The sequence below is a fragment of the Eptesicus fuscus genome, chromosome 8, assembly GCF_027574615.1.
Source record: "Eptesicus fuscus isolate TK198812 chromosome 8, DD_ASM_mEF_20220401, whole genome shotgun sequence".
NCBI classification, from domain to species: domain Eukaryota; kingdom Metazoa; phylum Chordata; class Mammalia; order Chiroptera; family Vespertilionidae; genus Eptesicus; species Eptesicus fuscus.
Window position 1 is genome coordinate 102293355 of NC_072480.1, and position 25224 is coordinate 102318578.

Consider the following 25224-nt stretch of genomic DNA (forward strand, 5'->3'; position numbering starts at 1 on the left):
TCATGTTTTCTAAGGGAAGAACAAAGACTGGAGAATTTGCCACGTAGCTGACATGCCTAGGGCTCTTCTCCACTGAAGGGTCTCTGGAGTCTGATGAGATTAGCATGTGGACTGAAGGCGTTCCCTCACTGACCACATTCACCTGGTTTCTGTCTGGTGTGTGTTATGTTGTAACGTGTAAGCTCAGCCTTTTGCCTGAAGGCATTCCCACACATGGGCCAACATGGTTTCTCCCCCAGGTGGATTCTTTGGTGCTGGTTCAGACCAGAGCTTGGACTAGTGACATTCAGAACCTTTCTCCCCTGGATGGACTCTCTCCTGTTTATCTAAGGTAAGATCTTTGATTGAAATCTTTGTCACATAGGGAACATTCCTATGATTTCTCTCCTTGTGGATGTCCTCGTGCTGTCTAAGAAAAAACCATGACTGAAGGCTTTTCCACACTTATCAGGGTTCTTTCCAGTGTGCATTGGATTGTGGTTTCTAAGCTCAGATCTTTGCAAAAAGCCTGCCCCACATAGATAACATTCACATGGTTCCTCCCTATGGTGAGTCATGTTCTGCCATCTGAGGTTGAAAACATTACAGAAGGGTTTCCCACGGTCACATATTTTCCCTGTGGTGTGAATGTCATTTTGTCTACAATGGGAGACGTTCCCCACTTATGGCTGACATACAGTTCCTTTCTCACATGAATTAAGGATGTGGAGACACAGCTGATCAAAGAGTAAATGCATCACTCAAATCAGCCCTTGTGTCCCTTATCCTAGAACCCTTGGGGAGCTCTCTTTCTCGGGGAATGGTTTGAGCAGAGGTAGGATTCGGGACATGTTCTGAAGTCATCCAGGTCAGGGAGTCCTCCTAGGATGGGGTGGGTTAGGGTGGGGATGGGCTGAGGGATTCTGGGAGGGGCACTGAGGCTGCTAAAGGGCCACAAGAGAGGGACACCTTTGCAGTGTGAGGCCCTAAAGGCTGTTAGTGCCCCTTAGGGAGGAGATGATCTTGATTGAAAAGAAGGGATTATACCAGGATCCACAGCTGTTGCCCAAGGTAATCTCTTTTCCGAGTACTTCAGATTCTCCTCTAATCTCAAGGACACGACCTTTGTGGCACAGTCATTGTTTAAAAATGTTCCAAAGTGGACAGAAGCAAAAACCAATCACAATGTGACTTATTTTACAGACTTTTATTGATATCAAACAAGAGCTATAAAACAGAACTATAATATGTCATTCCATAAACAAAAGTTACAAAGTCATGAGAAGGGTCCTGTCCTGATTTCCTAACCCGTTCAATTAAGACAAACTACAGATTAGTATAACATATCATTACAACTACTAAATTGAAAGTGCAATAACTGGGTCTGTGTGCCCCAAGCCTGATCAGAGTTCCCACCATCTGTCAACATAACACAGAACGGAAGCTCTGATTCCCCAGAAACATTTCCTCCCAGTGATCTCCCCTCTCCAGTTCCTCAGGCACCTCCACATGGCCTGGGGCTGAGGAACATGTCTTCTTAACATCGAGTGTCTCACTGGCCATCACCTTCAGAGGAAGAGGAAAGCTGAAGGGCCTCAAGGAGGACACTCAAGGGGACACAGGGACAGAGTGCCTCTGACTTCTCGGTGGTGGGAGAGATCTGAGCAAAAGCAGTGAGCTTCTCAGCAGGAGGGTGGGAATGAGGTGTCATGGGCATAGAGCTCCATGGGCCTTTGTCTAATATCTGGAAGACCTTCCTGCGGGGCTGCTCTGGAACCCCAGGAATTGGTGGGAACAGGGGCACGTGGCAGGGCTGGAGAGTCTTGATGAGAATGCCCTGGTGCAGAGGCTGTGGGTCAGGACTCTGGGTGCTCTTCAGGCAGGGGCTAGGTCTTGCCTTCTTTGTGGGCTTCTGGCAGGTCTGGCTGGAGGTCTGGGCAGCTCTCTTGCCATGCACCTTGATTATGAGATCAGAGTCTTGGTCCACACTGTGGTCAATAGCATGTTGGATGCTGAGTGAGTTCCCATCAGGGAACTTGGCCTGTGGCTGGTGGATGAGGGTTTGGTCCAGGCCCTGGATCCTGAAGGCAGATTGGGGACTCTTGTCCCTCTCATGGACCATATGGGTGGGATCCTGGACAAAGTGTGTACCTCCTGTTTGAGGGGAGTCTGTGACAGGCTCTTCCTGTCCATTCTTTGGTCCAGGAGGTAAGCAGGCACTTCTCTCAACACCTTTGATGGGAGATGCTTTGGATGTTATGACACATTTTCTTTTTGGCGAACAAGTGGTGAGATCGGGGTCTCGCACATATTTCCTCTTAGTATTGTGATCAGGTCTCGGCTTGTGTAGATCCTGTAAGAGACAGAATGCATATGTTACACATTGCAATTTTCTCACCATCAAGTAGAAAATAAAATTAAACCCACAACAGAAAAAAAAGATCTTGAGAAAGATATGGACTGCAAAGGACAAGCTAACAATGAAACTAAAGAAGATGAGGTCCTTCAGCTCAGTGAGAAAGCAGATATAATGTCCCCTTGATTCCTGTTCTAACATCAGATAGGAAAACATGAAGTTTTCACAGCTGTCTCCTGTCAGTGAAGTGGAAACAAGCCTTTCTTAGCCCAACCAGGGAATGGACACTTCTTGGTGATGTGAAGGCAGTTAGGGGTCAAATGAGGTTGAGTGGCCAATTAGGGAGAAGGGATTCTGATTTCATGAGGCCTGGTTTCCCAAAAGACTGGTGCCTTGAGGAAACATCTAATGAGACCACACCCATGCCCTCCATCAGCTTAGAGGGTGGGTCAAAAGGAGGATTACAGTTGTAGGTCCAGGAAACACAGAGCTTATTGCTGTATTATGATTTTTTACTCTACCATTTTCCAAAGGAATACTGAAACCCCACTTTTGCCTCAGCCTGTATTGTTGGGACACATACAAGTGTAGGTCAAAGAAAAGACACCAAGAAAAATGAATTGGTAAATTATACTAGAGAAAGCATGTGAGTTCCCATAGAACTTTCACCATCCCCTCAGAGAGAAGACAAGGAGGGAAGAAGGGTGATCTGATGCAATAAAAATCCCAGCACCTGGGGACACTCACCCTCACGGAGCCACAGGGCTCTGTCTCTTCCTTCCAGTTTTTCTGGGGCCTGTCTGTGGATCTCCAGGGAAGTCTCCAGCAAGGAGCTTGTCTCTGTTCTTCATGCCTGCAAGACAGAATATAATACATGAGACACTGCATTTCTTCTCTGCAATGAAGGTGATCCTTTCCCTGACCCACACCCCTTCCCACTTCTTGTGATCCAGGGAGCGAAGCCCCATGTGTTTCCCAGACTGACCCTTGCCTCAACTCAGATCCCCTCCCGAGGAACCCACCAGGGTATTACATGAAGGACTTTCCTTCATTCCATTTCCTCTCTGCCTGACACCTTTATACATTAAAAATGTTCCCAGCACCATCCTACCACCATTCACCCTCATTGATTGCCCAGGAATTGTATGAACCTGGGAGTGTGACAGGTGAAGACATGGGGATTTTTTCTCTCTGTGTCTCTGACTTTGAATGCAGATGGCAAGGCATACAGTGTAGAGGTAAGGACACAGGCTTCAGAGATTCCGCCCCACTGTTTTCTCCACGTTCCCGAAATGCTCACCATGCTCTCTGCTCAGTCTCCCTAGCAGCCCTGTTAAAGCGTCCTGGGTTCTGCTTTACACCGGCATTCCGTGGTTTCAGGTTCTCCTTCATCTTATTGGAGGATGAAGCCTGGGGGGCTAGGGCCCTATTCCTGTGCTTCAGTGGACACCTGTGGCTGCTTGCCTTGTGCCCAAAGGACCTGCAGTTCCAGCATCTCACCTGCGAGGAGGGAAGGAGGTCAGTGAGTCAGCCCAAACCAGAGACACATTTCAAAGGAATCAGGCGGACAGATTTAAGGAGGTGGAATGTTGGTTGCAGAGACTGACATAAACAAGGGGCTCTTCTGGTGCCTGTTATTAAGATGTTGTGGTGCATGCCAAACCCCATATTAGTTTGGAAGGAACATGGTGAAAGGAGCACAGTTCTCAACATGAATACATAGACCCACATGCAAAGATTTGGGCACAAAGCAGGCTGTACAGGAATATCGCTAGGGAGTGAGGTGTTCTCTGAGCCCCAGGGGAAGGTTGTGACCCTGATGCAGTAAAAAGCCAAGAACTTGGGGACACTCACCCTCACGTAGTCACAGGATTCTGTCTTGTCCTTCCAGTTGTGCTGGGGCCCTCCTCGGGCTCTCTGTCGTAATCTCTGACGAAGATCCTGTCTGTGTTGTTCATTCCTGGAGGACAGAACACAATATATGAGTCCCTCCATTTCCCGCCCCCAATGAAAACAGCCTTCCCATGGCCCACACCCTTTCCCTGTGTCCATGTGATCCAGGTATTGAGGCCCATCCATTCACTAGACTTGCACTTGATCATCTCAGATCCTCCCCCTTCCTGGGAGCACTCAAGGATTTTTTATAAAGGACTTCCCTTTAACTCCATTGTCTCTTTGCCTGTCCTTGGCAGAGATACAACATTTCTCATCCCACCCCCAACACCATTCAACCTCCCTGACTCTGAGGGAGGGAAGGAAACTCTGAGTGTGACCCCTTGAGGCCAAGGGCAGGTTTCTCAATCTCTCCTGATCCCTGTCTTTGCTTGGAGGGGGCAATGCAGATGGTGGAGAGGTAAGGGGTGCGGGCTCCAGAGATTTCCCCCAAAGTTTGGCTGCACTCACCCATGAAACTCACCGAACTCTCTGCTGGGTTAACCTGGCAGCCTTGTTGAAGGGCGCTCGGTGGCTCAGGTCCCTGGGATTCCAAGGATTCCGGCTCTCCTTCATCTCATTGGAGCCCAGGGCATGGGCGGCTAAGGCCCCACTGTGACGCTTCATGGGACACCTGAGGCTGCTTGCCTTGTGCCCAAAGGCCCCACATTTCCAACATCTCACCTGGAGGACAGAAGGAGGTCAGAGAGTCAGCTCAAAACAAGGGCACATTTCAAAGAGGAACAATGGGACAGCTTGATGAAAGTAAAATATGGGTCACACCAGGGAGGGCTCACCAAGTAGCCATTGTTCAAGGTATTAGGGTGGATTCCAAAGCCCAGGTTAGTTTGGAAGTAACATAGGAGAAAGGATGGAAGGAATGAGCATCAATGTATAGAACCAAGTGGAAAGGTATGGACAAAAAGCAGGCTACACAGAACACGATTAAGAAGTGAGGTTGTTCCTACAAACCCAAAGGGACCAGTCAGATGGGTGAGGATGTCCTAGGTTACAGGACCATTGCATGGGAAAGGACACCCCAGTTATGCACACAGAACTTGCCTTGTCCAAACCCTGTCTCTGTTATCCAGGCTACCAGTTCCCCAGGCCTCCACCCCACCCCACCCCCGAGCCAGGCGTCTACTTACCCTGGGATTTTCCGCCTCTGGTGGGGGAGCCTTGTGTGCCACTGGGGCCCTCTGTGGATGCTTCCCTTTCTGGGCCATAAGTGTCTGCAGGGTGCACGTTCTGGATCTCAGCCTGCCTTCTGCCACACCTCCTATGACCTTTAAGTCTTTCTGTCTAAGCTCTGGACTTGGAAATCTCCTGAGGAAAAAAGAAAGAGAAACATTTAAAATCACACACAGAGCTAGCTCCTCTGGCACCTTCTGCTTCAAATCTGCTGAAGAGACCTCAGGACCTCAGGAAAAACATCTGTCTGCCCTGTGATCCCTCCTTCTGAGTCCTTTGTCTGTCCTCTCATGATTGCCTGTCCCCAGGACAGGACTCTAAGGTGACACAGCTGAGACTCACCTGGTGAAATGGATGTGCATGCATAAAGGAGGGATTTAAAAGGCAGACTGGGATTCATTCTACCCTCTAGTCCTAGTAGGGGACAGAGAAAGACAGTGTTTCTCGGGCTTACACCATCATCAATCCGCATTGCAGATTGTGGGAGACTTTCGCAAAAATCAAAGTAAAATATGCCCCCCTCTGGGAAATTCAAAGTTCCCATTGGATGGAAGAGGAGGCAAATTTCAAACATAAATTCTCCCAGATGGAATTACTTACTCTCTGCTAGCCTGAAAGCTTCGCAGATGAGATTCTGGACAGTTTTTGTGTTTTTTTTATTTATCTGATATTATTTTTTAAATTTCTATATTCAGTTGCCTATAATTATCTAGTTTCTAGTAAATGTGAAATGTATATTAGAATTAAGTCTGAATTAATCAAATATTGAAGTGCCCATAGCTCAATCTATGCACTTTCCATTACTGCTTACCCACCAACTCTCACAAATTTCAATGCTTCAGTTTTTTTTATATATATATATATATATACCGGGCATTATAATGAGCATGGCTAAGATGCAATTTGTCCATGTTTCCACAGGATTAACTGTGATAGGAAGGAATGCTGACCCACTGCCTAAAATCCAATCACTTCTAAGTTGTGTTTTATTTTCTTATCTCTGTGATAGAAAATCCGAATTAAAGGACACAACTGAAATGAAACCCGCCAAGCAGGTGTTGCTCAGTCGTTGAGCATCCAGCCAGGAACCAAGAGGTCACCTGTTGGACTCCCTGTCCTGGCACATACCCGTGTTCCCGGCTCTATCCGCAATAGGGAGGTGTGATTAGTGGCGGCCCATAAATATGTCTTCACCATCAATGTTTCTGAATGTATCACTCTCCACCCCTCTCCCTCTAAAACCAATAAAAGGTACTTTTAGGATAAGGAAAAGGAAGGAAACTCACCAGCAATCCCGCTTAGCTCCTCAGCCCGTGAGCAGATCCTCAGAGCAGTGGGTGCTGGACGAGCTCCCCTGGATCCGCTGCTGCTTCCAAGGTGCCTGTCTCAGGGAGACTGAGGGAATCTCCAGTCCTCCTGGATTTGTATGCTGGTTCAAGTTGACGTCACATGTAGGCGGGGACTATCAAATTAGCATAATCTCGCGGAGGGATACAGGACTTGGAGGGACTTTGCACTGTTCTGTGTCCTTTATCGTTTTGGGTCATTTTCTCATGACATGGACCCCTTCTTTCCTTGCCCTTAGGAAGATGGATATTCTTTAAGCAAAAGGAACATGTGTGGATGCGCCTGCTGTTTCCTTCAATGCTTTGCCTTGTTGACAGTGATGCCATGCATGGGAGAGCAAGCGTCTCGGAATACACAGAGCACAGAGAGCTCTGGCAAGAAGTCCACCCACAGTGTGTGCAACCCCCGACATGGTCGACCTCCAGCACCCCTCAGGTTTCCAGCTGAAGCTCCGATTCTACGAAAATCCTCTCTTCTTCCCGGCCTGGCTGCACACCGCCTTCCGCCATTGTCTCCTCTGTGCCTGGGAAGCGGAGCCTAGGAGATGCACCGGGATGGAGCCCCCAGTGTGGGCCTGGTGCCACTACCTGGCTTTATCCTTTGCCTGGTGACTCGGGTCACTTCCCCCAGGCATTCCATGTGGGCACAAGGACGGCTGTGTTCCACAGGGGACAGTCTTTTCCTGGGTGGGTGTCCAGGCGCTGGGACTTTTTCCTTGAGGAGATTCTCCTCCTGGGTGACACCTGAGTGTTTCTTCAGGTGCTCGTCCTCTGGCATCTGACACAGGATCGGTGGAGGCCCTCGCCTCGCTTTCTACTGACAAACTTTGGGGAAGCAAATCACGCACAATCTCAAGGGGACCTTTGGCTTCTTCCTTCCACGGGGAATGGCAGTCGCAGACAATCAGCCAAAGCGCACCAGTTGGCGGCTGGCTGCATAGGTGGGGCCTGTCCGAGGGCAACATGTGGGCACTCTGGGTAGATTCCCATGTTATCATACGCGGGTATTTGAACTGCCAGTGACTTTCCATTTGTCTATCCTCTAGGATGTGCCCATGAGCCTGTAGGATTAGCCTGGTCAAAGTCCCAGAACCCTGCCCCTTTCCTCCCCTAGGTCCCTCGCCCTGGGCTCAGCCTGGATATCCAAGTTGGCATAGGCCCCTGTCCCTGCTTGTCCTGCCCTGGACCCGAACTCACTCCCAAATGTGCTTGTTGGGACGAACACAGGACAGCCCAGTGGATCTCCAGGGAACAACTCCCTTTGTAGTTGAAGTTCAATCTGGGGTTTGTTGAAGGAGCACATTCTTCTCTGGGGAACAAAGTGTAAACATCCTTTGATTTTGCCTCGGGACAGCAAACCTTGTTCCTTATCTTAAGGAAACAGCTTAAGGCGTGGCTACTAGGATTTAGGGACTTTCTCTGATTGCAGCTCTTTTTCTGGGCTACTTCGGGGATCGGTGACAATCTCATAAAGCTCAATGTGGAGTGAGTGCTGGGTAGAAATATTGGAGTCAACCAAGATTTAGAGTGTGGTCAGAGACTTCACTGTCCACCACCCGCCAGCACCAACCTATTGCTCCATTCAGAGCTTTGAGAGAAAAACATGAACAGGTGAGCTGAACTCTGTCTCCTGGCCCCACTTAGAAGAAACATAGGCGGATGTACCACCAAGACTTTTAGCTGAGAGGCCTTCATATGGCCCAATGACCTTGCCTGAGCAAGGTCCTGTCACACGGAGACACCTAGCAGGTAAGGATGAAGATCGTAGCTGTGCCATGACCAGGGTTTGGAAGGAGACACATGGTGTTGGTGGGAAAAGAGATGCAGGGAACTGAAATGTTTCCAAGCAGCCATTGGGGAAAGGACTGTGTTAACCTGTGGTCTGGTTGTGTCCCCACACCTGAAGGGCACAGACCTGAATGTATGTGTTCAAAATTGCACAAGGAAAACTCAAACATCAACAGTTTGCTTCTTTAGCAACAGATTTTATTGTTCAAATATCTGCAAGCATTGCTGTCCATAGCGATGAATTTCTTCCAAAATTCCACATTCATTCAAAGGTTCCAGAGCACCCTCACCTCCTGCATTTGATGCCATGGTTCTATAAACTACTTTCATTTGCACAAACACTAAACTACCTGCTGAGTTGTATGTTAAAGGCTCTTTAAATTTTTCACACAGTCAGATGCACACCAACGCGCTCGCACCCGAGCGTGCACACAAACACACATACACACACACACACACACACACAGACAATACACACAAACACACAGGCACTCATTTTTGATAATATAAAATCTAACTAAGTATCTCTGTTTCCATTTAGGATTGCTGTATCCTGGGTGTGGGATATTTTAGATTGAGTAAGAAAGAAGTAATCAAGGAATGCCTTCCTTTCAGACACAGTGGTTTGTACAGTGTGAATCCTCACATACTGTATATGATAAGTGTGGTTGGATGAATTAAAGTTTCACCTGATTTTACACTGAATAAGTTCACTAGAGTGATGGGTCTGTAATGAAGTGTTTGTCTTTCATGATTCCCTCTCTTACGTTGAGTTCTGTCATGTTTTCTAAGGGAAGAACAAAGACTGGAGAATTTGCCATGTAGCTGACATGTCTAGGGCTCTTCTCCACTGAAAGGTCTCTGGAGTCTGATGAGATTAGCATGTTGACTGAAGGCGTTCCCTCGCTGACCACATTCACCTGGTTTATGTCTGGTGTGTGTTATGTTGTAATGTGTAAGCTCAGCCTTTTGCCTGAAAGCATTCCCACACATGGGCCAACATGTTTTCTCCCCCAGGTGGATTCTTTGGTGCTGGTTCAGGCCAGAGCTTTGATTGGTGACACTGATATGCTTTCTCCCCTGGATGGACTCTCTCCTGTTTTTCTAAGGTAAGATCTTTGATTGAAATCTTTGTCACATAGGGGACATTCCTATGATTTCTCTCCTGTGTGGATGTCCTCGTGCTGTCTAAGGAAAAACCATGACTGAAGGCTTTCCCACACTCATCAGGCTTCCTTCCAGTGTGCATTGGATTGTGGTTTCTAAGCTCAGATCTTTGCAAAAAGCCTGCCCCACATAGATAACATTCACATGGTTCCTCCCTATGGTGAGTCATGTTCTGCCATCTGAGGTGGAAAACGTTACTGAAGAGTTTCCCACGGTCACATATTTTCCCTGTGGTGTGAATGTCATTTTGTCTACAATGGGAGACGTTCCCCACTTATGGCTGACATACAGTTCCTTTCTCACATGAATTAAGGATGTGGAGACACAGCTGATCAAAGAGTAAATGCATCACTCAAATCAGCCCTTGTGTCCCTTATCCTAGAACCCGTGGGGAGCTCTCTTTCTCGGGGAATGGTTTGAGCAGAGGTAGGATTCGGGACATGGTCTGAAGTCAACCAGGTCAGGGAGTACTCCTAGGATGTGGTGGATTAGGGTGAGGATGGGCTGTGGGATTCTGGGAGGGGCACTGAGGCTGCTGAAGGACCACAAGAGAGGGACACCTTTGGAGTGTGAGGCCCTAAAGGCTGTTAGTGCCCCTTAGGGAGGAGATGATCTTGATTGAAAATAAGGGATTATACAGGGACCCACAGCTGTTGCCCAAGTTAATCTAATTTCCGGGTGCTTCAGATTGCCCTCTAATCTCAAGGACATGACCTTTGTGGCACAGTCATTGTTTAAAAATGTTCCAAAGTGGACAGAAAGGAAAACCAAACACAATGTGACCTATTTTACAGAGTTTTATGGATATCAAATAAAAGCTATAAAACAGAACTTTAATATTACATTCCATAAACAAAAGGTACAAAGTCATGGGAAGGGTGCCGTCCTGATTTCCATTGAAACAACTCCCACCTCAGGACAACAGGCACTGCTTCAAAATCTGCAGACCACACAGGTGGCCCTGCCGCAGGTTCTTTAAAGCAGACAGGTGCACACCTGATCAGATACATTACATACCTCCATATTTCCATTAGACTTTAAGGACAATTATTGCAACTTAATTTTAAATACAATAAATGAGAATTTCTAAAAATCTAATTCCCTTACCAGTTCAATTATGACAAACTACAGTTTATTATAAAATATCATTACAGCTACTAAATTGAAAGTGCAATAACTGGGTCTGTGTGCCCCAAGCCTGATCACAGTTCCAACCATCTGTCAACATAACACAGAACGGAAGCTCTGATTCCCCAGAAACATTTCCTCCCAGTGATCTCCCCTCTCCAGTTCCTCAGGCACCTCCACATGGCCTGGGGCTGAAGAACATGTCTTCCTAACATGGAGTGTCTCACTGGCCATCACCTTCAGAGGAAGAGGAAAGCTGAAGGGCCTCAAGGAGGACACTCAAGGGGACACAGGGACAGAGTGCCTCTGACTTCTCGGTGGTGGGAGAGATCTGAGCAAAAGTGGTGAGCTTCTCAGCAGGAGGGTGGGAATGAGTTGTCATGGGCATAGAGCTCCATGGGCCTTTGTCTAATATCTGGAAGACCTTCCTGCGGGGCTGCTCTGGAACCCCAGGAATCGGTGGGAACAGGGGCACGTGGCAGGGCTGGAGAGTCTTGATGAGAATGCCCTGGTGCAGAGGCTGTGGGTCAGGACTCTGGGTGCTCTTCAGGCAGGGGCTAGGTCTTGCCTTCTTTGTGGGCTTCTGGAAGGTCTGGCTGGAGGTCTGGGCAGCTCTCTTGCCAGGCACCTTGATTATGAGATCAGCGTCCTGGCCCACACTGTGGTCAATAGCATGTTGGATGCTGAGTGAGTTCCCATCAGGGAACTTGGCCTGTGGCTGGTGGATGAGGTCCAGGCCCTGGATCCTGAAGGCAGAGTGGGGTCCGTTTTCCCTCTCATGGACCCTATGGGTGGGATCCTGGACAAAGTGTGTACCTCCTGTTTGAGGGGAGTCTGTGACAGGCTCTTCCTGTCCATTCTTTGGTCCAGGAGGTAAGCAGGCACTTCTCTCAACACCTTTGATGGGAGGTGCTGTGGATGTCATGACACGTTTTGTTTTTGGTGACAAAGTGGTGATATCAGGGTCTCGCACATATTTCCTCTTGGTGTTGTGATCAGGTCTCGGCTTGTGTGGATCCTGTAAGAGACAGAACACATGTTACACAGTGGAATTTTCTCACCACCAAGTAGAAAATAAAATAAAGCCAACAACATTGAAAAAAAGATCTTGAGACAAGATATGGACTGCAAAGGACAAGCTAACAATGAAACTAAAGAAGATGAGGTCCTTGAGCTCAGTCAGAAAGCAGATATAATGTCCCCTTGATTCCTGTTCTAACATCAGATAGGAAAACATGAAGTTTTCACAGCTGTCTCCTGTTAGTGAAGCGGAAACAAGCCTTTCTTAGCCCAACCAGGGAATGGACACTTCTTGGTGATGTGAAGGCAGTTAGGGGTCAAATGAGGTTGGGTGGCCAATTAGGGAGAAGGGATTCTGATTTCATGAGGCCTGGTTTTCCATAAGGCTGGTGCCTTGGGGAAACATCTAATGAGACCACACCCATGCCCTCCATCAGCTTAGAGGGTGGGTCAAAAAGAGGATTATGGTTGTAGGTCCACGAAGCACAGAGCTTATTGCTGTATTATGATTTGTTACTTTACCATTTTCCAAAGGAATACTGTAACACCCCTTTTGCCTCAGCCTGTATTGTTGGGACACATGCAAGTGTAGGCCACATAAAAGACACCAAGATAAATGAATTGGGAAATTACACTAGAGAAAGCATGCGAGTTTCCTTAGAACTTTCACCATCCCCTCAGAGAGAAGACAAGGAGGGAAGTAAGGTGACCCTGATGCAATGAGAAGCCCAGCACCTGAATACACTCACCCTCACATAGCTACAGGGCTCTGTCTCTTCCTTCCCATTTTGGTGGGGCCTGCCTGTGGGTCTCCAGGGAAGTCTCCAGCAAGGAGCTTGTCTCTGTTCTTCATGCCTGCAAGACAGAATATAATACATGAGACACTGAATTTCTTCTCTGCAATGAAGTCGATGCTTCCCCTGGCCCACACCCCTTCCCACTTCTTGTGATCCAGGGAGCGAAGCCCCATGTGTTTCCCAGACTGACCTTTGCCTCATCTCAGATCCCCTCCCGAGGAACCCACCAGGGTTTTTCATGAAGGACTTTCCTTCATTCCATTTCCTCTCTGCCTGACACCTTTATAGACTAAAGATGTTCCCAGCACCATCCTACCACCATTCACCCTCATTGATTGCCCAGGAATTGTATGAACATGGGAGTGTGACAGGTGAAGACATGGGGATTTTTTCTCTCTGTGTCTCTGACTTTGAATGCAGATGGCAAGGCATACAGTGTAGAGGTAAGGACACAGGCTTCAGAGATTCCGCCCCAATGTTTTCTCCACGTTCCCGAAATGCTCACCATGCTCTCTGCTCAGTCTCCCTAGCAGCCCTGTTAAAGCGTCCTGGGTTCTGCTTTACACCGGCATTCCGTGGTTTCAGGTTCTCCTTCATCTTATTGGAGGATGAAGCCTGGGGGGCTAGGGCCCTATTCCTGTGCTTCAGTGGACACCTGTGGCTGCTTGCCTTGTGCCCAAAGGCCCTGCAGTTCCAACATCTCACCTGCGAGGAGGGAAGGAGGTCAGTGAGTCAGCCCAAACCAGGGACACATTTCAAAGGAAACAGGCGGACAGATTTAAGGAGGTGGAATGTTGGTTGCAGAGACTGACATAAACAAGGGGCTCATCTGGTGCCTGTTATTAAGATGTTGTGGTGCATGCCAAAACCCATATTAGTTGAGAAGGAACATGGTGAAAGGAGCACAGTTCTCAACATGAGTACATAGACCCACATGCAAAGATTTGGGCACAAAGCAGGCTGCACAGGACTCTTGCTAGGGAGTGAGGTGTTCTCTGAGCCCCAGGGGAAGGTTGTGACCCTGATGCAGTAAAAAGCCAAGAACTTGGGGACACTCACCCTCACGTAGTCACAGGATTCTGTCTTGTCCTTCCAGTTGTGCTGGGGCCCTCCTCGGGCTCTCTGTCGTAATCTCTGACGAAGATCCTGTCTGTGTTGTTCATTCCTGGAGGACAGAACACAATATATGAGTCCCTCCATTTCCCGCCCCCAATGAAAACAGCCTTCCCATGGCCCACACCCTTTCCCTGTGTCCATGTGATCCAGGTATTGAGGCCCATCCATTCACTAGACTTGCACTTGATCATCTCAGATCCTCCCCCTTCCTGGGAGCACACAAGGATTTTTCATAAAGTATTTCACTTTAATTTCATTGTCTCTTTGCCTGTCCTTGGCAGAGATACAACATGTCTCATCCCACCCCCAACACCATTCAATCTCCCTGACTCTGAGGGAGGGAAGGAAACTCTGAGTGTGACCCCTTGAGGCCAAGGGCAGGTTTCTCAATCTCTCCTGATCCCTGTCTTTGCTTGGAGGGGGCAATGCAGATGGTGGAGAGTTAAGGGGTGCGGGCTCCAGAGATTTCCCCCAAAGTTTGGCTGCACTCACCCATGAAACTCACCGAACTCTCTGCTGGGTTAATCTGGCAGCCTTGTTGAAGGGCGCTCGGTGGCTCAGGTCCCTGGGATTCCAAGGATTCCGGCTCTCCTTCATCTCATTGGAGCCCAGGGCATGGGCGGCTAAGGCCCCACTATGACGCTTCATGGGACACCTGAGGCTGCTTGCCTTGTGCCCAAAGGCCCCACATTTCCAACATCTCACCTGGAGGACAGAAGGAGGTCAGAGAGTCAGCTCAAAACAAGGGCACATTTCAAAGAGGAACAATGGAACAGCTAGATGGAGGTCAAATATGGGTCACACCAGGGAGGGCTCACCAAGTAGCCATTGTTCAAGGTATTAGGGTGGATTCCAAAGCCCAGGTTAGTTTGGAAGTAACATAGGAGAAAGGATGGAAGGAATGAGCATCAATGTATAGAACCAAGTGGAAAGGTATGGACAAAAAGCAGGCTACACAGAACACGATTAAGAAGTGAGGTTGTTCCTACAAACCCAAAGGGACCAGTCAGATGGGTGAGGATGTCCTAGGTTACAGGACCATTGCATGGGAAAGGACACCCCAGTTATGCACACAGAACTTGCCTTGTCCAAACCCTGTCTCTGTCATCCAGGCTATACTTCCCCAGGCCCTCACCCCACCTCACCCCCGAGCCAGGCTTCTACTCACCCTGGGATTTTCCTCCTCTGGTGGGGGAACCTTGTGTGCCACTGGGGCCCTCTGTGGCTGCTTCCCTTTCTGGGCCATAAGGGTCTGAAGGGCGCACGTTCTGGATCTCAGCCTGCCTTCTGCCACACCAGCTATGACCTTCAAGTCTTTCTGTCTCAGCTCTGGACTTGGCAATCTCCTGAGGAAAAAGGAAAGAGAAACATTTTACATCACACACAGAGCTAGCTCCTCTGGCACCTTCTGCTTCAAATCTGCTGAAGAGACCTCAGGACCTCAGGAAAAACATCTGTCTGCCCTGTGATCCCTCCTTCTGAGTCCTTTGTCTGTCCTCTCATGATTGCCCGTCCCCAGGACAGGACTCTCAGGCGACACAGCTGAGACTCACCTGGTGAAATGGATGTGCATGCGTAAAGGAGGGATTTAAAAGGGAGACTGGGATTCATTCTACCCTCTGTGTTCTAGTAGGGGACAGAGAAAGACAGTGTTTCTCGGGGCTTGCACCGCCATCAATGCATTTCGGATTGTGGGAGACTTACTAGAAAATCAAAGTAAAATATGCCACCCTCTGGGAAATTCCAAGTTCCCATTGGACAGAAGAGGAGGCAAATTTCAAACATAAATTCACCCAGATGGAATTACTTACTCTCCGCTAGCCTGAGAGCTTCGCAGATGAGATTCTGGACAGTTTTTGTGTTTGTTTTATTTATCTCATTTTTTTTTAAATTTCTATGTTCAGTTACCTATAATTATCTAGTTTCTAGTAAATGTGAAATGTATATTAGAATTGAGGCTGAATTAATCAAATATTGAAGTGCCCATAGCTCCATCTACCAACTTTCCATTACTGCTTACCCACCAACTCTCACAAATTTCAATGCTTCGGTATTTTTTTTTTTTAATTTATACCAGGCATTATAATGAGCATGGCTAAGATGCAATTTGTCCATGTTTCCACAGGATTAACTGTGATAGGAAGGAATGCTGACTCACTGCCTAAAATCCAATCACTTCTAAGTTGTTTACTTTCTTATCTCTGTGATAGAAAATCCGAATTAAAGGACACAACTGAAATGAAACCCGCCAAGCAGGTGTTGCTCAGTCGTTGAGCATCCAGCCAGGAACCAAGAGGTCACCTGTTGGACTCCCTGTCCTGGCACATACCCGTGTTCCTGGCTCTATCCGCAATAGGGAGGTGTGATTAGTGGCGGCCCATAAATATGTCTTCACCATCAATGTTTCTGAATGTATCACTCTCCACCCCTCTCCCTCTAAAACCAATAAAAGGTACTTTTAGGATAAGGAAAAGGAAGGAAACTCACCAGCAATCCCGCTTAGCTCCTCAGCCCGTGAGCAGATCCTCAGAGCAGTGGGTGCTGGAAAAGCTCCCCTGGATCCGCTGCTGCTTCCAAGGTGCCTGTCTCAGGGAGACTGAGGGAATCTCCAGTCCTCCTGGACTTTTATGGTGGTTCAGGGTGACGTCACATGTAGGCGGAGACAATCTAATTAGCATAATCTCGCGTAGGGATACAGGACTTGGAGGGACTTTGCACTGTTCTGTGTCCTTTATCGTTTTGGGTCATTTTCTCATGACATTGACCCTTTGTTTTCTTGCCCGTAGGAAGATGGATATTCTTTAAGCAAAAGGAACATGTGTGGATGCGCCTGCTGTTTCCTTCAATGCTTTGCCTTGTTGACAGTGATGCCATGCATGGGAGAGCAAGCGTCTCGGAATACACAGAGCACAGAGAGCTCTGGCAAGAAGTCCACCCACAGTGTGTGCAACCCCCGACATGGTCGACCTCCAGCACCCCTCAGGTTTCCAGCTGAAGCTCCGATTCTACGAAAATCCTCTCTTCTTCCCGGCCTGGCTGCACACCGCCTTCCGCCATTGTCTCCTCTGTGCCTGGGAAGCGGAGCCTAGGAGATGCACCGGGATGGAGCCCCCAGTGTGGGCCTGGTGCCACTACCTGGCTTTATCCTTTGCCTGGTGACTCGGGTCACTTCCCCCAGGCATTCCCTGTGGGCACAAGGACGGCTGTGTTCCACAGGGGACAGTCTTTTCCTGGGTGGGTGTCCAGGCGCTGGGACTTTTTCCTTGAGGAGATTCTCCTCCTGGGTGACACCTGAGTGTTTCTTCAGGTGCTCGTCCTCTGGCATCTGACACAGGATCGGTGGAGGCCCTCGCCTCGCTTTCTACTGACAAACTTTGGGGAAGCAAATCACGCACAATCTCAAGGGGACCTTTGGCTTCTTCCTTCCACGGGGAATGGCAGTCGCAGACAATCAGCCAAAGCGCACCAGTTGGCGGCTGGCTGCATAGGTGGGGCCTGTCCGATGGCAACATGTGGGCACTCTGGGTAGATTCCCATGTTATCATACGCGGGTATTTGAACTGCCAGTGACTTTCCATTGTCTATCCTCTAGGATGTGCCCATGAGCCTGTAGGATTAGCCTGGTCAAAGTCCCAGAACCCTGCCCCTTCCCTCCCCTATGTCCCTCCCCCTGGGCTCAGCCTGGATATCCAACTTGGCATAGGCCCCTGTCCCTGCTTGTCCTGCCCTGGACCCGAACTCACTCCCAAATGTGCTTGTTGGGACGAACACAGGACAGCCCAGTGGATCTCCAGGGAACAACTCCCTTTGTAGTTGAATTTCAATCTGGGGTTTGTTGAAGGAGCACATTCTTCTCTGGGGAACAAAGTGTAAACATCCTTTGATTTTGCCTCGGGACAGCAAACCTTGTTCCTTATCTTAAGGAAACAGCTTAAGGCGTGGCTACTAGGATTTAGGGACTTTCTCTGATTGCAGCTCTTTTTCTGGGCTACTTCGGGGATCGGTGACAATCTCATAAAGCTCAATGTGGAGTGAGTGCTGGGTAGAAATATTGGAGTCAACCAAGATTTAGAGTGTGGTCAGAGACTTCACTGTCCACCACCCGCCAACACCAACCTATTGCTCCATTCAGAGCTTTGAGAGAAAAACATGAACAGGTGAGCTGAACTCTGTCTCCTGGCCCCACTTAGAAGAAACATAGGCGGATGTACCACCAAGACTTTTAGCTAAGAGGCCTTCATATGGCCCAATGACCTTGCCTGAGCAAGGTCATGTCACACAGAGACACCTAGCAGGTAAGGATGAAGATCGTAGCTGTGCCATGACCAGGGTTTGGAAGGAGACACATGGTGTTGGTAGGAAAAGAGATGCAGGGAACTGAAATGTTTCCAAGCAGCCATTGGGGAAAGGACTGTGTTAACCTGTGGTCTGGTTCTGTCCCCACACCTGAAGGGTTCAGACCTGAATGTATGTGTTCAAAATTGCACAAGGAAAACTCAAACATCAACAGTTTGCTTCTTTAGCAACAGATTTTATTGTTCAAATATCTTCAAGCATTGCTGTCCATAGCGATGAATTTCTTCCAAAATTCCACATTCATTCAAAGGTTCCAGAGCACCCTCACCTCCTGCATTTGATGCCATGGTTCTATAAACTACTTTCATTTGCACAAACACTAAACTACCTGCTGAGTTGTATGTTAAAGGCTCTTTAAATTTTTCACACAGTCAGATGCACACCAACGCGCTCGCACCCGAGCGTGCACACAAACACACATACACACACACACACACACACACACACACAGACAATACACACAAACACACAGGCACTCATTTTTGATAATATAAAATCTAACTAAGTATCTCTGTTTCCATTTAGGATTGCTGTATCCTGGGTGTGGGATATTTTAGATTGAGTAAGAAAGAAGTAATCAAGGAATGCCTTCCTTTCAGACACAGTGGTTTGTACAGTGTGAATCCTCACATACTGTATATGATAAGTGTGGTTGGATGAATTAAAGTTTCACCTGATTTTACACTGAATAAGTTCACTAGAGTGATGGGTCTGTAATGAAGTGTTTGTCTTTCATGATTCCCTCTCTTACGTTGAGTTCTGTCATGTTTTCTAAGGGAAGAACAAAGACTGGAGAATTTGCCATGTAGCTGACATGTCTAGGGCTCTTCTCCACTGAAAGGTCTCTGGAGTCTGATGAGATTAGCATGTTGACTGAAGGCGTTCCCTCGCTGACCACATTCACGTGGTTTATGTCTGGTGTGTGTTATGTTGTAATGTGTAAGCTCAGCCTTTTGCCTGAAAGCATTCCCACACATGGGCCAACATGTTTTCTCCCCCAGGTGGATTCTTTGGTGCTGGTTCAGGCCAGAGCTTTGATTAGTGACATTGATATGCTTTCTCCCCTGGATGGACTCTCTCCTGTTTTTCTAAGGTAAGATCTTTGATTGAAATCTTTGTCACATAGGGGACATTCCTATGCTTTCTCTCCTGTGTGCATGTCCTCATGCTGGCTAAGGAAAAACCATGACTGAAGGCTTTCCCACACTCATCAGGCTTCCTTCCAGTGTGCATTGGATTGTGGTTTCTAACCTCAGATCTTTGCAAAAAGCCTGCCCCACATAGATAACATTCACATGGTTCCTCCCTATGGTGAGTCATGTTCTGCCATCTGAGGTTGAAAACATTACAGAAGGGTTTCCCACGGTCACATATTTTCCCTGTGGTGTGAATGTCATTTTGTCTACAATGGGAGACGTTCCCCACTTATGGCTGACATACAGTTCCTTTCTCACATGAATTAAGGATGTGGAGACACAGCTGATCAAAGAGTAAATGCATCACTCAAATCAGCCCTTGTGTCCCTTATCCTAGAACCCGTGGGGAGCTCTCTTTCTCGGGGAATGGTTTGAGCAGAGGTAGGATTCGGGACATGGTCTGAAGTCAACCAGGTCAGGGAGTACTCCTAGGATGTGGTGGATTAGGGTGAGGATGGGCTGTGGGATTCTGGGAGGGGCACTGAGGCTGCTGAAGGACCACAAGAGAGGGACACCTTTGGAGTGTGAGGCCCTAAAGGCTGTTAGTGCCCCTTAGGGAGGAGATGATCTTGATTGAAAATAAGGGATTATACAGGGACCCACAGCTGTTGCCCAAGTTAATCTAATTTCCGGGTGCTTCAGATTGCCCTCTAATCTCAAGGACATGACCTTTGTTGCACAGTCATTGTTTAAAAATGTTCCAAAGTGGACAGAAAGGAAAACCAAACACAATGTGACCTATTTTACAGAGTTTTATGGATATCAAATAAAAGCTATAAAACAGAACTTTAATATTACATTCCATAAACAAAAGGTACAAAGTCATGGGAAGGGTGCCGTCCTGATTTCCATTGAAACAACTCCCACCTCAGGACAACAGGCACTGCTTCAAAATCTGCAGACCACACAGGTGGCCCTGCCGCAGGTTCTTTAAAGCAGACAGGTGCACACCTGATCAGATACATTACATACCTCCATATTTCCATTAGACTTTAAGGACAATTATTGCAACTTAATTTTAAATACAATAAATGAGAATTTCTAAAAATCTAATTCCCTTACCAGTTCAATTATGACAAACTACAGTTTATTATAAAATATCATTACAGCTACTAAATTGAAAGTGCAATAACTGGGTCTGTGTGCCCCAAGCCTGATCACAGTTCCAACCATCTGTCAACATAACACAGAACGGAAGCTCTGATTCCCCAGAAACATTTCCTCCCAGTGATCTCCCCTCTCCAGTTCCTCAGGCACCTCCACATGGCCTGGGGCTGAAGAACATGTCTTCCTAACATGGAGTGTCTCACTGGCCATCACCTTCAGAGGAAGAGGAAAGCTGAAGGGCCTCAAGGAGGACACTCAAGGGGACACAGGGACAGAGTGCCTCTGACTTCTCGGTGGTGGGAGAGATCTGAGCAAAAGTGGTGAGCTTCTCAGCAGGAGGGTGGGAATGAGTTGTCATGGGCATAGAGCTCCATGGGCCTTTGTCTAATATCTGGAAGACCTTCCTGCGGGGCTGCTCTGGAACCCCAGGAATCGGTGGGAACAGGGGCACGTGGCAGGGCTGGAGAGTCTTGATGAGAATGCCCTGGTGCAGAGGCTGTGGGTCAGGACTCTGGGTGCTCTTCAGGCAGGGGCTAGGTCTTGCCTTCTTTGTGGGCTTCTGGAAGGTCTGGCTGGAGGTCTGGGCAGCTCTCTTGCCAGGCACCTTGATTATGAGATCAGCGTCCTGGCCCACACTGTGGTCAATAGCATGTTGGATGCTGAGTGAGTTCCCATCAGGGAACTTGGCCTGTGGCTGGTGGATGAGGTCCAGGCCCTGGATCCTGAAGGCAGAGTGGGGTCCGTTTTCCCTCTCATGGACCCTATGGGTGGGATCCTGGACAAAGTGTGTACCTCCTGTTTGAGGGGAGTCTGTGACAGGCTCTTCCTGTCCATTCTTTGGTCCAGGAGGTAAGCAGGCACTTCTCTCAACACCTTTGATGGGAGGTGCTGTGGATGTCATGACACGTTTTGTTTTTGGTGACAAAGTGGTGATATCAGGGTCTCGCACATATTTCCTCTTGGTGTTGTGATCAGGTCTCGGCTTGTGTGGATCCTGTAAGAGACAGAACACATGTTACACAGTGGAATTTTCTCACCACCAAGTAGAAAATAAAATAAAGCCAACAACATTGAAAAAAAGATCTTGAGACAAGATATGGACTGCAAAGGACAAGCTAACAATGAAACTAAAGAAGATGAGGTCCTTGAGCTCAGTCAGAAAGCAGATATAATGTCCCCTTGATTCCTGTTCTAACATCAGATAGGAAAACATGAAGTTTTCACAGCTGTCTCCTGTTAGTGAAGCGGAAACAAGCCTTTCTTAGCCCAACCAGGGAATGGACACTTCTTGGTGATGTGAAGGCAGTTAGGGGTCAAATGAGGTTGGGTGGCCAATTAGGGAGAAGGGATTCTGATTTCATGAGGCCTGGTTTTCCATAAGGCTGGTGCCTTGGGGAAACATCTAATGAGACCACACCCATGCCCTCCATCAGCTTAGAGGGTGGGTCAAAAAGAGGATTATGGTTGTAGGTCCACGAAGCACAGAGCTTATTGCTGTATTATGATTTGTTACTTTACCATTTTCCAAAGGAATACTGTAACACCCCTTTTGCCTCAGCCTGTATTGTTGGGACACATGCAAGTGTAGGCCACATAAAAGACACCAAGATAAATGAATTGGGAAATTACACTAGAGAAAGCATGCGAGTTTCCTTAGAACTTTCACCATCCCCTCAGAGAGAAGACAAGGAGGGAAGTAAGGTGACCCTGATGCAATGAGAAGCCCAGCACCTGAATACACTCACCCTCACATAGCTACAGGGCTCTGTCTCTTCCTTCCCATTTTGGTGGGGCCTGCCTGTGGGTCTCCAGGGAAGTCTCCAGCAAGGAGCTTGTCTCTGTTCTTCATGCCTGCAAGACAGAATATAATACATGAGACACTGAATTTCTTCTCTGCAATGAAGTCGATGCTTCCCCTGGCCCACACCCCTTCCCACTTCTTGTGATCCAGGGAGCGAAGCCCCATGTGTTTCCCAGACTGACCTTTGCCTCATCTCAGATCCCCTCCCGAGGAACCCACCAGGGTTTTTCATGAAGGACTTTCCTTCATTCCATTTCCTCTCTGCCTGACACCTTTATAGACTAAAGATGTTCCCAGCACCATCCTACCACCATTCACCCTCATTGATTGCCCAGGAATTGTATGAACATGGGAGTGTGACAGGTGAAGACATGGGGATTTTTTCTCTCTGTGTCTCTGACTTTGAATGCAGATGGCAAGGCATACAGTGTAGAGGTAAGGACACAGGCTTCAGAGATTCCGCCCCAATGTTTTCTCCACGTTCCCGAAATGCTCACCATGCTCTCTGCTCAGTCTCCCTAGCAGCCCTGTTAAAGCGTCCTGGGTTCTGCTTTACACCGGCATTCCGTGGTTTCAGGTTCTCCTTCATCTTATTGGAGGATGAAGCCTGGGGGGCTAGGGCCCTATTCCTGTGCTTCAGTGGACACCTGTGGCTGCTTGCCTTGTGCCCAAAGGCCCTGCAGTTCCAACATCTCACCTGCGAGGAGGGAAGGAGGTCAGTGAGTCAGCCCAAACCAGGGACACATTTCAAAGGAAACAGGCGGACAGATTTAAGGAGGTGGAATGTTGGTTGCAGAGACTGACATAAACAAGGGGCTCATCTGGTGCCTGTTATTAAGATGTTGTGGTGCATGCCAAAACCCATATTAGTTGAGAAGGAACATGGTGAAAGGAGCACAGTTCTCAACATGAGTACATAGACCCACATGCAAAGATTTGGGCACAAAGCAGGCTGCACAGGACTCTTGCTAGGGAGTGAGGTGTTCTCTGAGCCCCAGGGGAAGGTTGTGACCCTGATGCAGTAAAAAGCCAAGAACTTGGGGACACTCACCCTCACGTAGTCACAGGATTCTGTCTTGTCCTTCCAGTTGTGCTGGGGCCCTCCTCGGGCTCTCTGTCGTAATCTCTGACGAAGATCCTGTCTGTGTTGTTCATTCCTGGAGGACAGAACACAATATATGAGTCCCTCCATTTCCCGCCCCCAATGAAAACAGCCTTCCCATGGCCCACACCCTTTCCCTGTGTCCATGTGATCCAGGTATTGAGGCCCATCCATTCACTAGACTTGCACTTGATCATCTCAGATCCTCCCCCTTCCTGGGAGCACACAAGGATTTTTCATAAAGTATTTCACTTTAATTTCATTGTCTCTTTGCCTGTCCTTGGCAGAGATACAACATGTCTCATCCCACCCCCAACACCATTCAATCTCCCTGACTCTGAGGGAGGGAAGGAAACTCTGAGTGTGACCCCTTGAGGCCAAGGGCAGGTTTCTCAATCTCTCCTGATCCCTGTCTTTGCTTGGAGGGGGCAATGCAGATGGTGGAGAGTTAAGGGGTGCGGGCTCCAGAGATTTCCCCCAAAGTTTGGCTGCACTCACCCATGAAACTCACCGAACTCTCTGCTGGGTTAATCTGGCAGCCTTGTTGAAGGGCGCTCGGTGGCTCAGGTCCCTGGGATTCCAAGGATTCCGGCTCTCCTTCATCTCATTGGAGCCCAGGGCATGGGCGGCTAAGGCCCCACTATGACGCTTCATGGGACACCTGAGGCTGCTTGCCTTGTGCCCAAAGGCCCCACATTTCCAACATCTCACCTGGAGGACAGAAGGAGGTCAGAGAGTCAGCTCAAAACAAGGGCACATTTCAAAGAGGAACAATGGAACAGCTAGATGGAGGTCAAATATGGGTCACACCAGGGAGGGCTCACCAAGTAGCCATTGTTCAAGGTATTAGGGTGGATTCCAAAGCCCAGGTTAGTTTGGAAGTAACATAGGAGAAAGGATGGAAGGAATGAGCATCAATGTATAGAACCAAGTGGAAAGGTATGGACAAAAAGCAGGCTACACAGAACACGATTAAGAAGTGAGGTTGTTCCTACAAACCCAAAGGGACCAGTCAGATGGGTGAGGATGTCCTAGGTTACAGGACCATTGCATGGGAAAGGACACCCCAGTTATGCACACAGAACTTGCCTTGTCCAAACCCTGTCTCTGTCATCCAGGCTATACTTCCCCAGGCCCTCACCCCACCTCACCCCCGAGCCAGGCTTCTACTCACCCTGGGATTTTCCTCCTCTGGTGGGGGAGCCTTGTGTGCCACTGGGGCCCTCTGTGGCTGCTTCCCTTTCTGGGCCATAAGGGTCTGAAGGGCGCACGTTCTGGATCTCAGCCTGCCTTCTGCCACACCAGCTATGACCTTCAAGTCTTTCTGTCTCAGCTCTGGACTTGGCAATCTCCTGAGGAAAAAGGAAAGAGAAACATTTTACATCACACGCAGAGCTAGCTCCTCTGGCCCCGTCTGCTTCAAATCTGCTGAAGAGACCTCAGGACCTCAGGAAACACATCTGTCTGCCCTGTGATCCCTCCTTCTGAGTCCTTTGTCTGTCCTCTCATGATTGCCTGTCCCCAGGACAGGACTCTAAGGTGACACAGTTGAGACTCACCTGGTGAAATGGATGTGCATGCATAAAGGAGGGATTTCAAAGGGGAGACTGGGATTCTTTCTACCCTCCGTTTCCTAGTAGGGGACAGAGAAAGACAGTGTTTCTCGGGGCTTTCACCATCATCAAAGCATTTCGGATTGTGGGAAGCTTACTCAAAAATCAAAGTAAAATCAAAATATGCCCCCCTCTGGGAAATTCCAAGTTCCCATTGGACAGAAGAGGGGGCAAATTTCAATCACAAATTCACCCAGATGAAAATATCTTCTGATCTGCTAGTCTGGAA

At 48.3% G+C, this 25224-nt stretch overlaps 3 protein-coding genes across 3 annotated transcripts; all 3 read right to left on the minus strand.

Moving 5' to 3' along the window:
• Window positions 1–1531: 1531 nt before the first annotated feature.
• Window positions 1532–5493, minus strand: LOC129149984 (putative protein FAM90A12P). Its single transcript, XM_054719942.1, has 5 exons — window positions 5416–5493; window positions 4752–4951; window positions 4190–4295; window positions 3636–3835; window positions 1532–2060 (listed from the first exon to the last, which is right to left on the minus strand). Exons 1-5 carry the CDS (start codon window positions 5491–5493, stop codon window positions 1532–1534), a joined length of 1113 nt encoding a protein of 370 aa, XP_054575917.1.
• Window positions 5494–11110: 5617 nt separating this feature from the next.
• On the minus strand, window positions 11111–15393 carry LOC129149985 (putative protein FAM90A12P). The gene is made up of 5 exons (XM_054719943.1): window positions 15374–15393; window positions 14989–15166; window positions 14326–14525; window positions 13764–13869; window positions 11111–11905 (listed from the first exon to the last, which is right to left on the minus strand). The coding sequence occupies exons 1-5, from the start codon at window positions 15391–15393 to the stop codon at window positions 11111–11113; spliced, it is 1299 nt and encodes a 432-aa protein (XP_054575918.1).
• A 5285-nt stretch (window positions 15394–20678) lies between these two features.
• LOC129149986 (putative protein FAM90A12P) lies at window positions 20679–24634 on the minus strand. The gene is made up of 4 exons (XM_054719944.1): window positions 24557–24634; window positions 23894–24093; window positions 23332–23437; window positions 20679–21473 (listed from the first exon to the last, which is right to left on the minus strand). The coding sequence occupies exons 1-4, from the start codon at window positions 24632–24634 to the stop codon at window positions 20679–20681; spliced, it is 1179 nt and encodes a 392-aa protein (XP_054575919.1).
• Window positions 24635–25224: the final 590 nt, after the last annotated feature.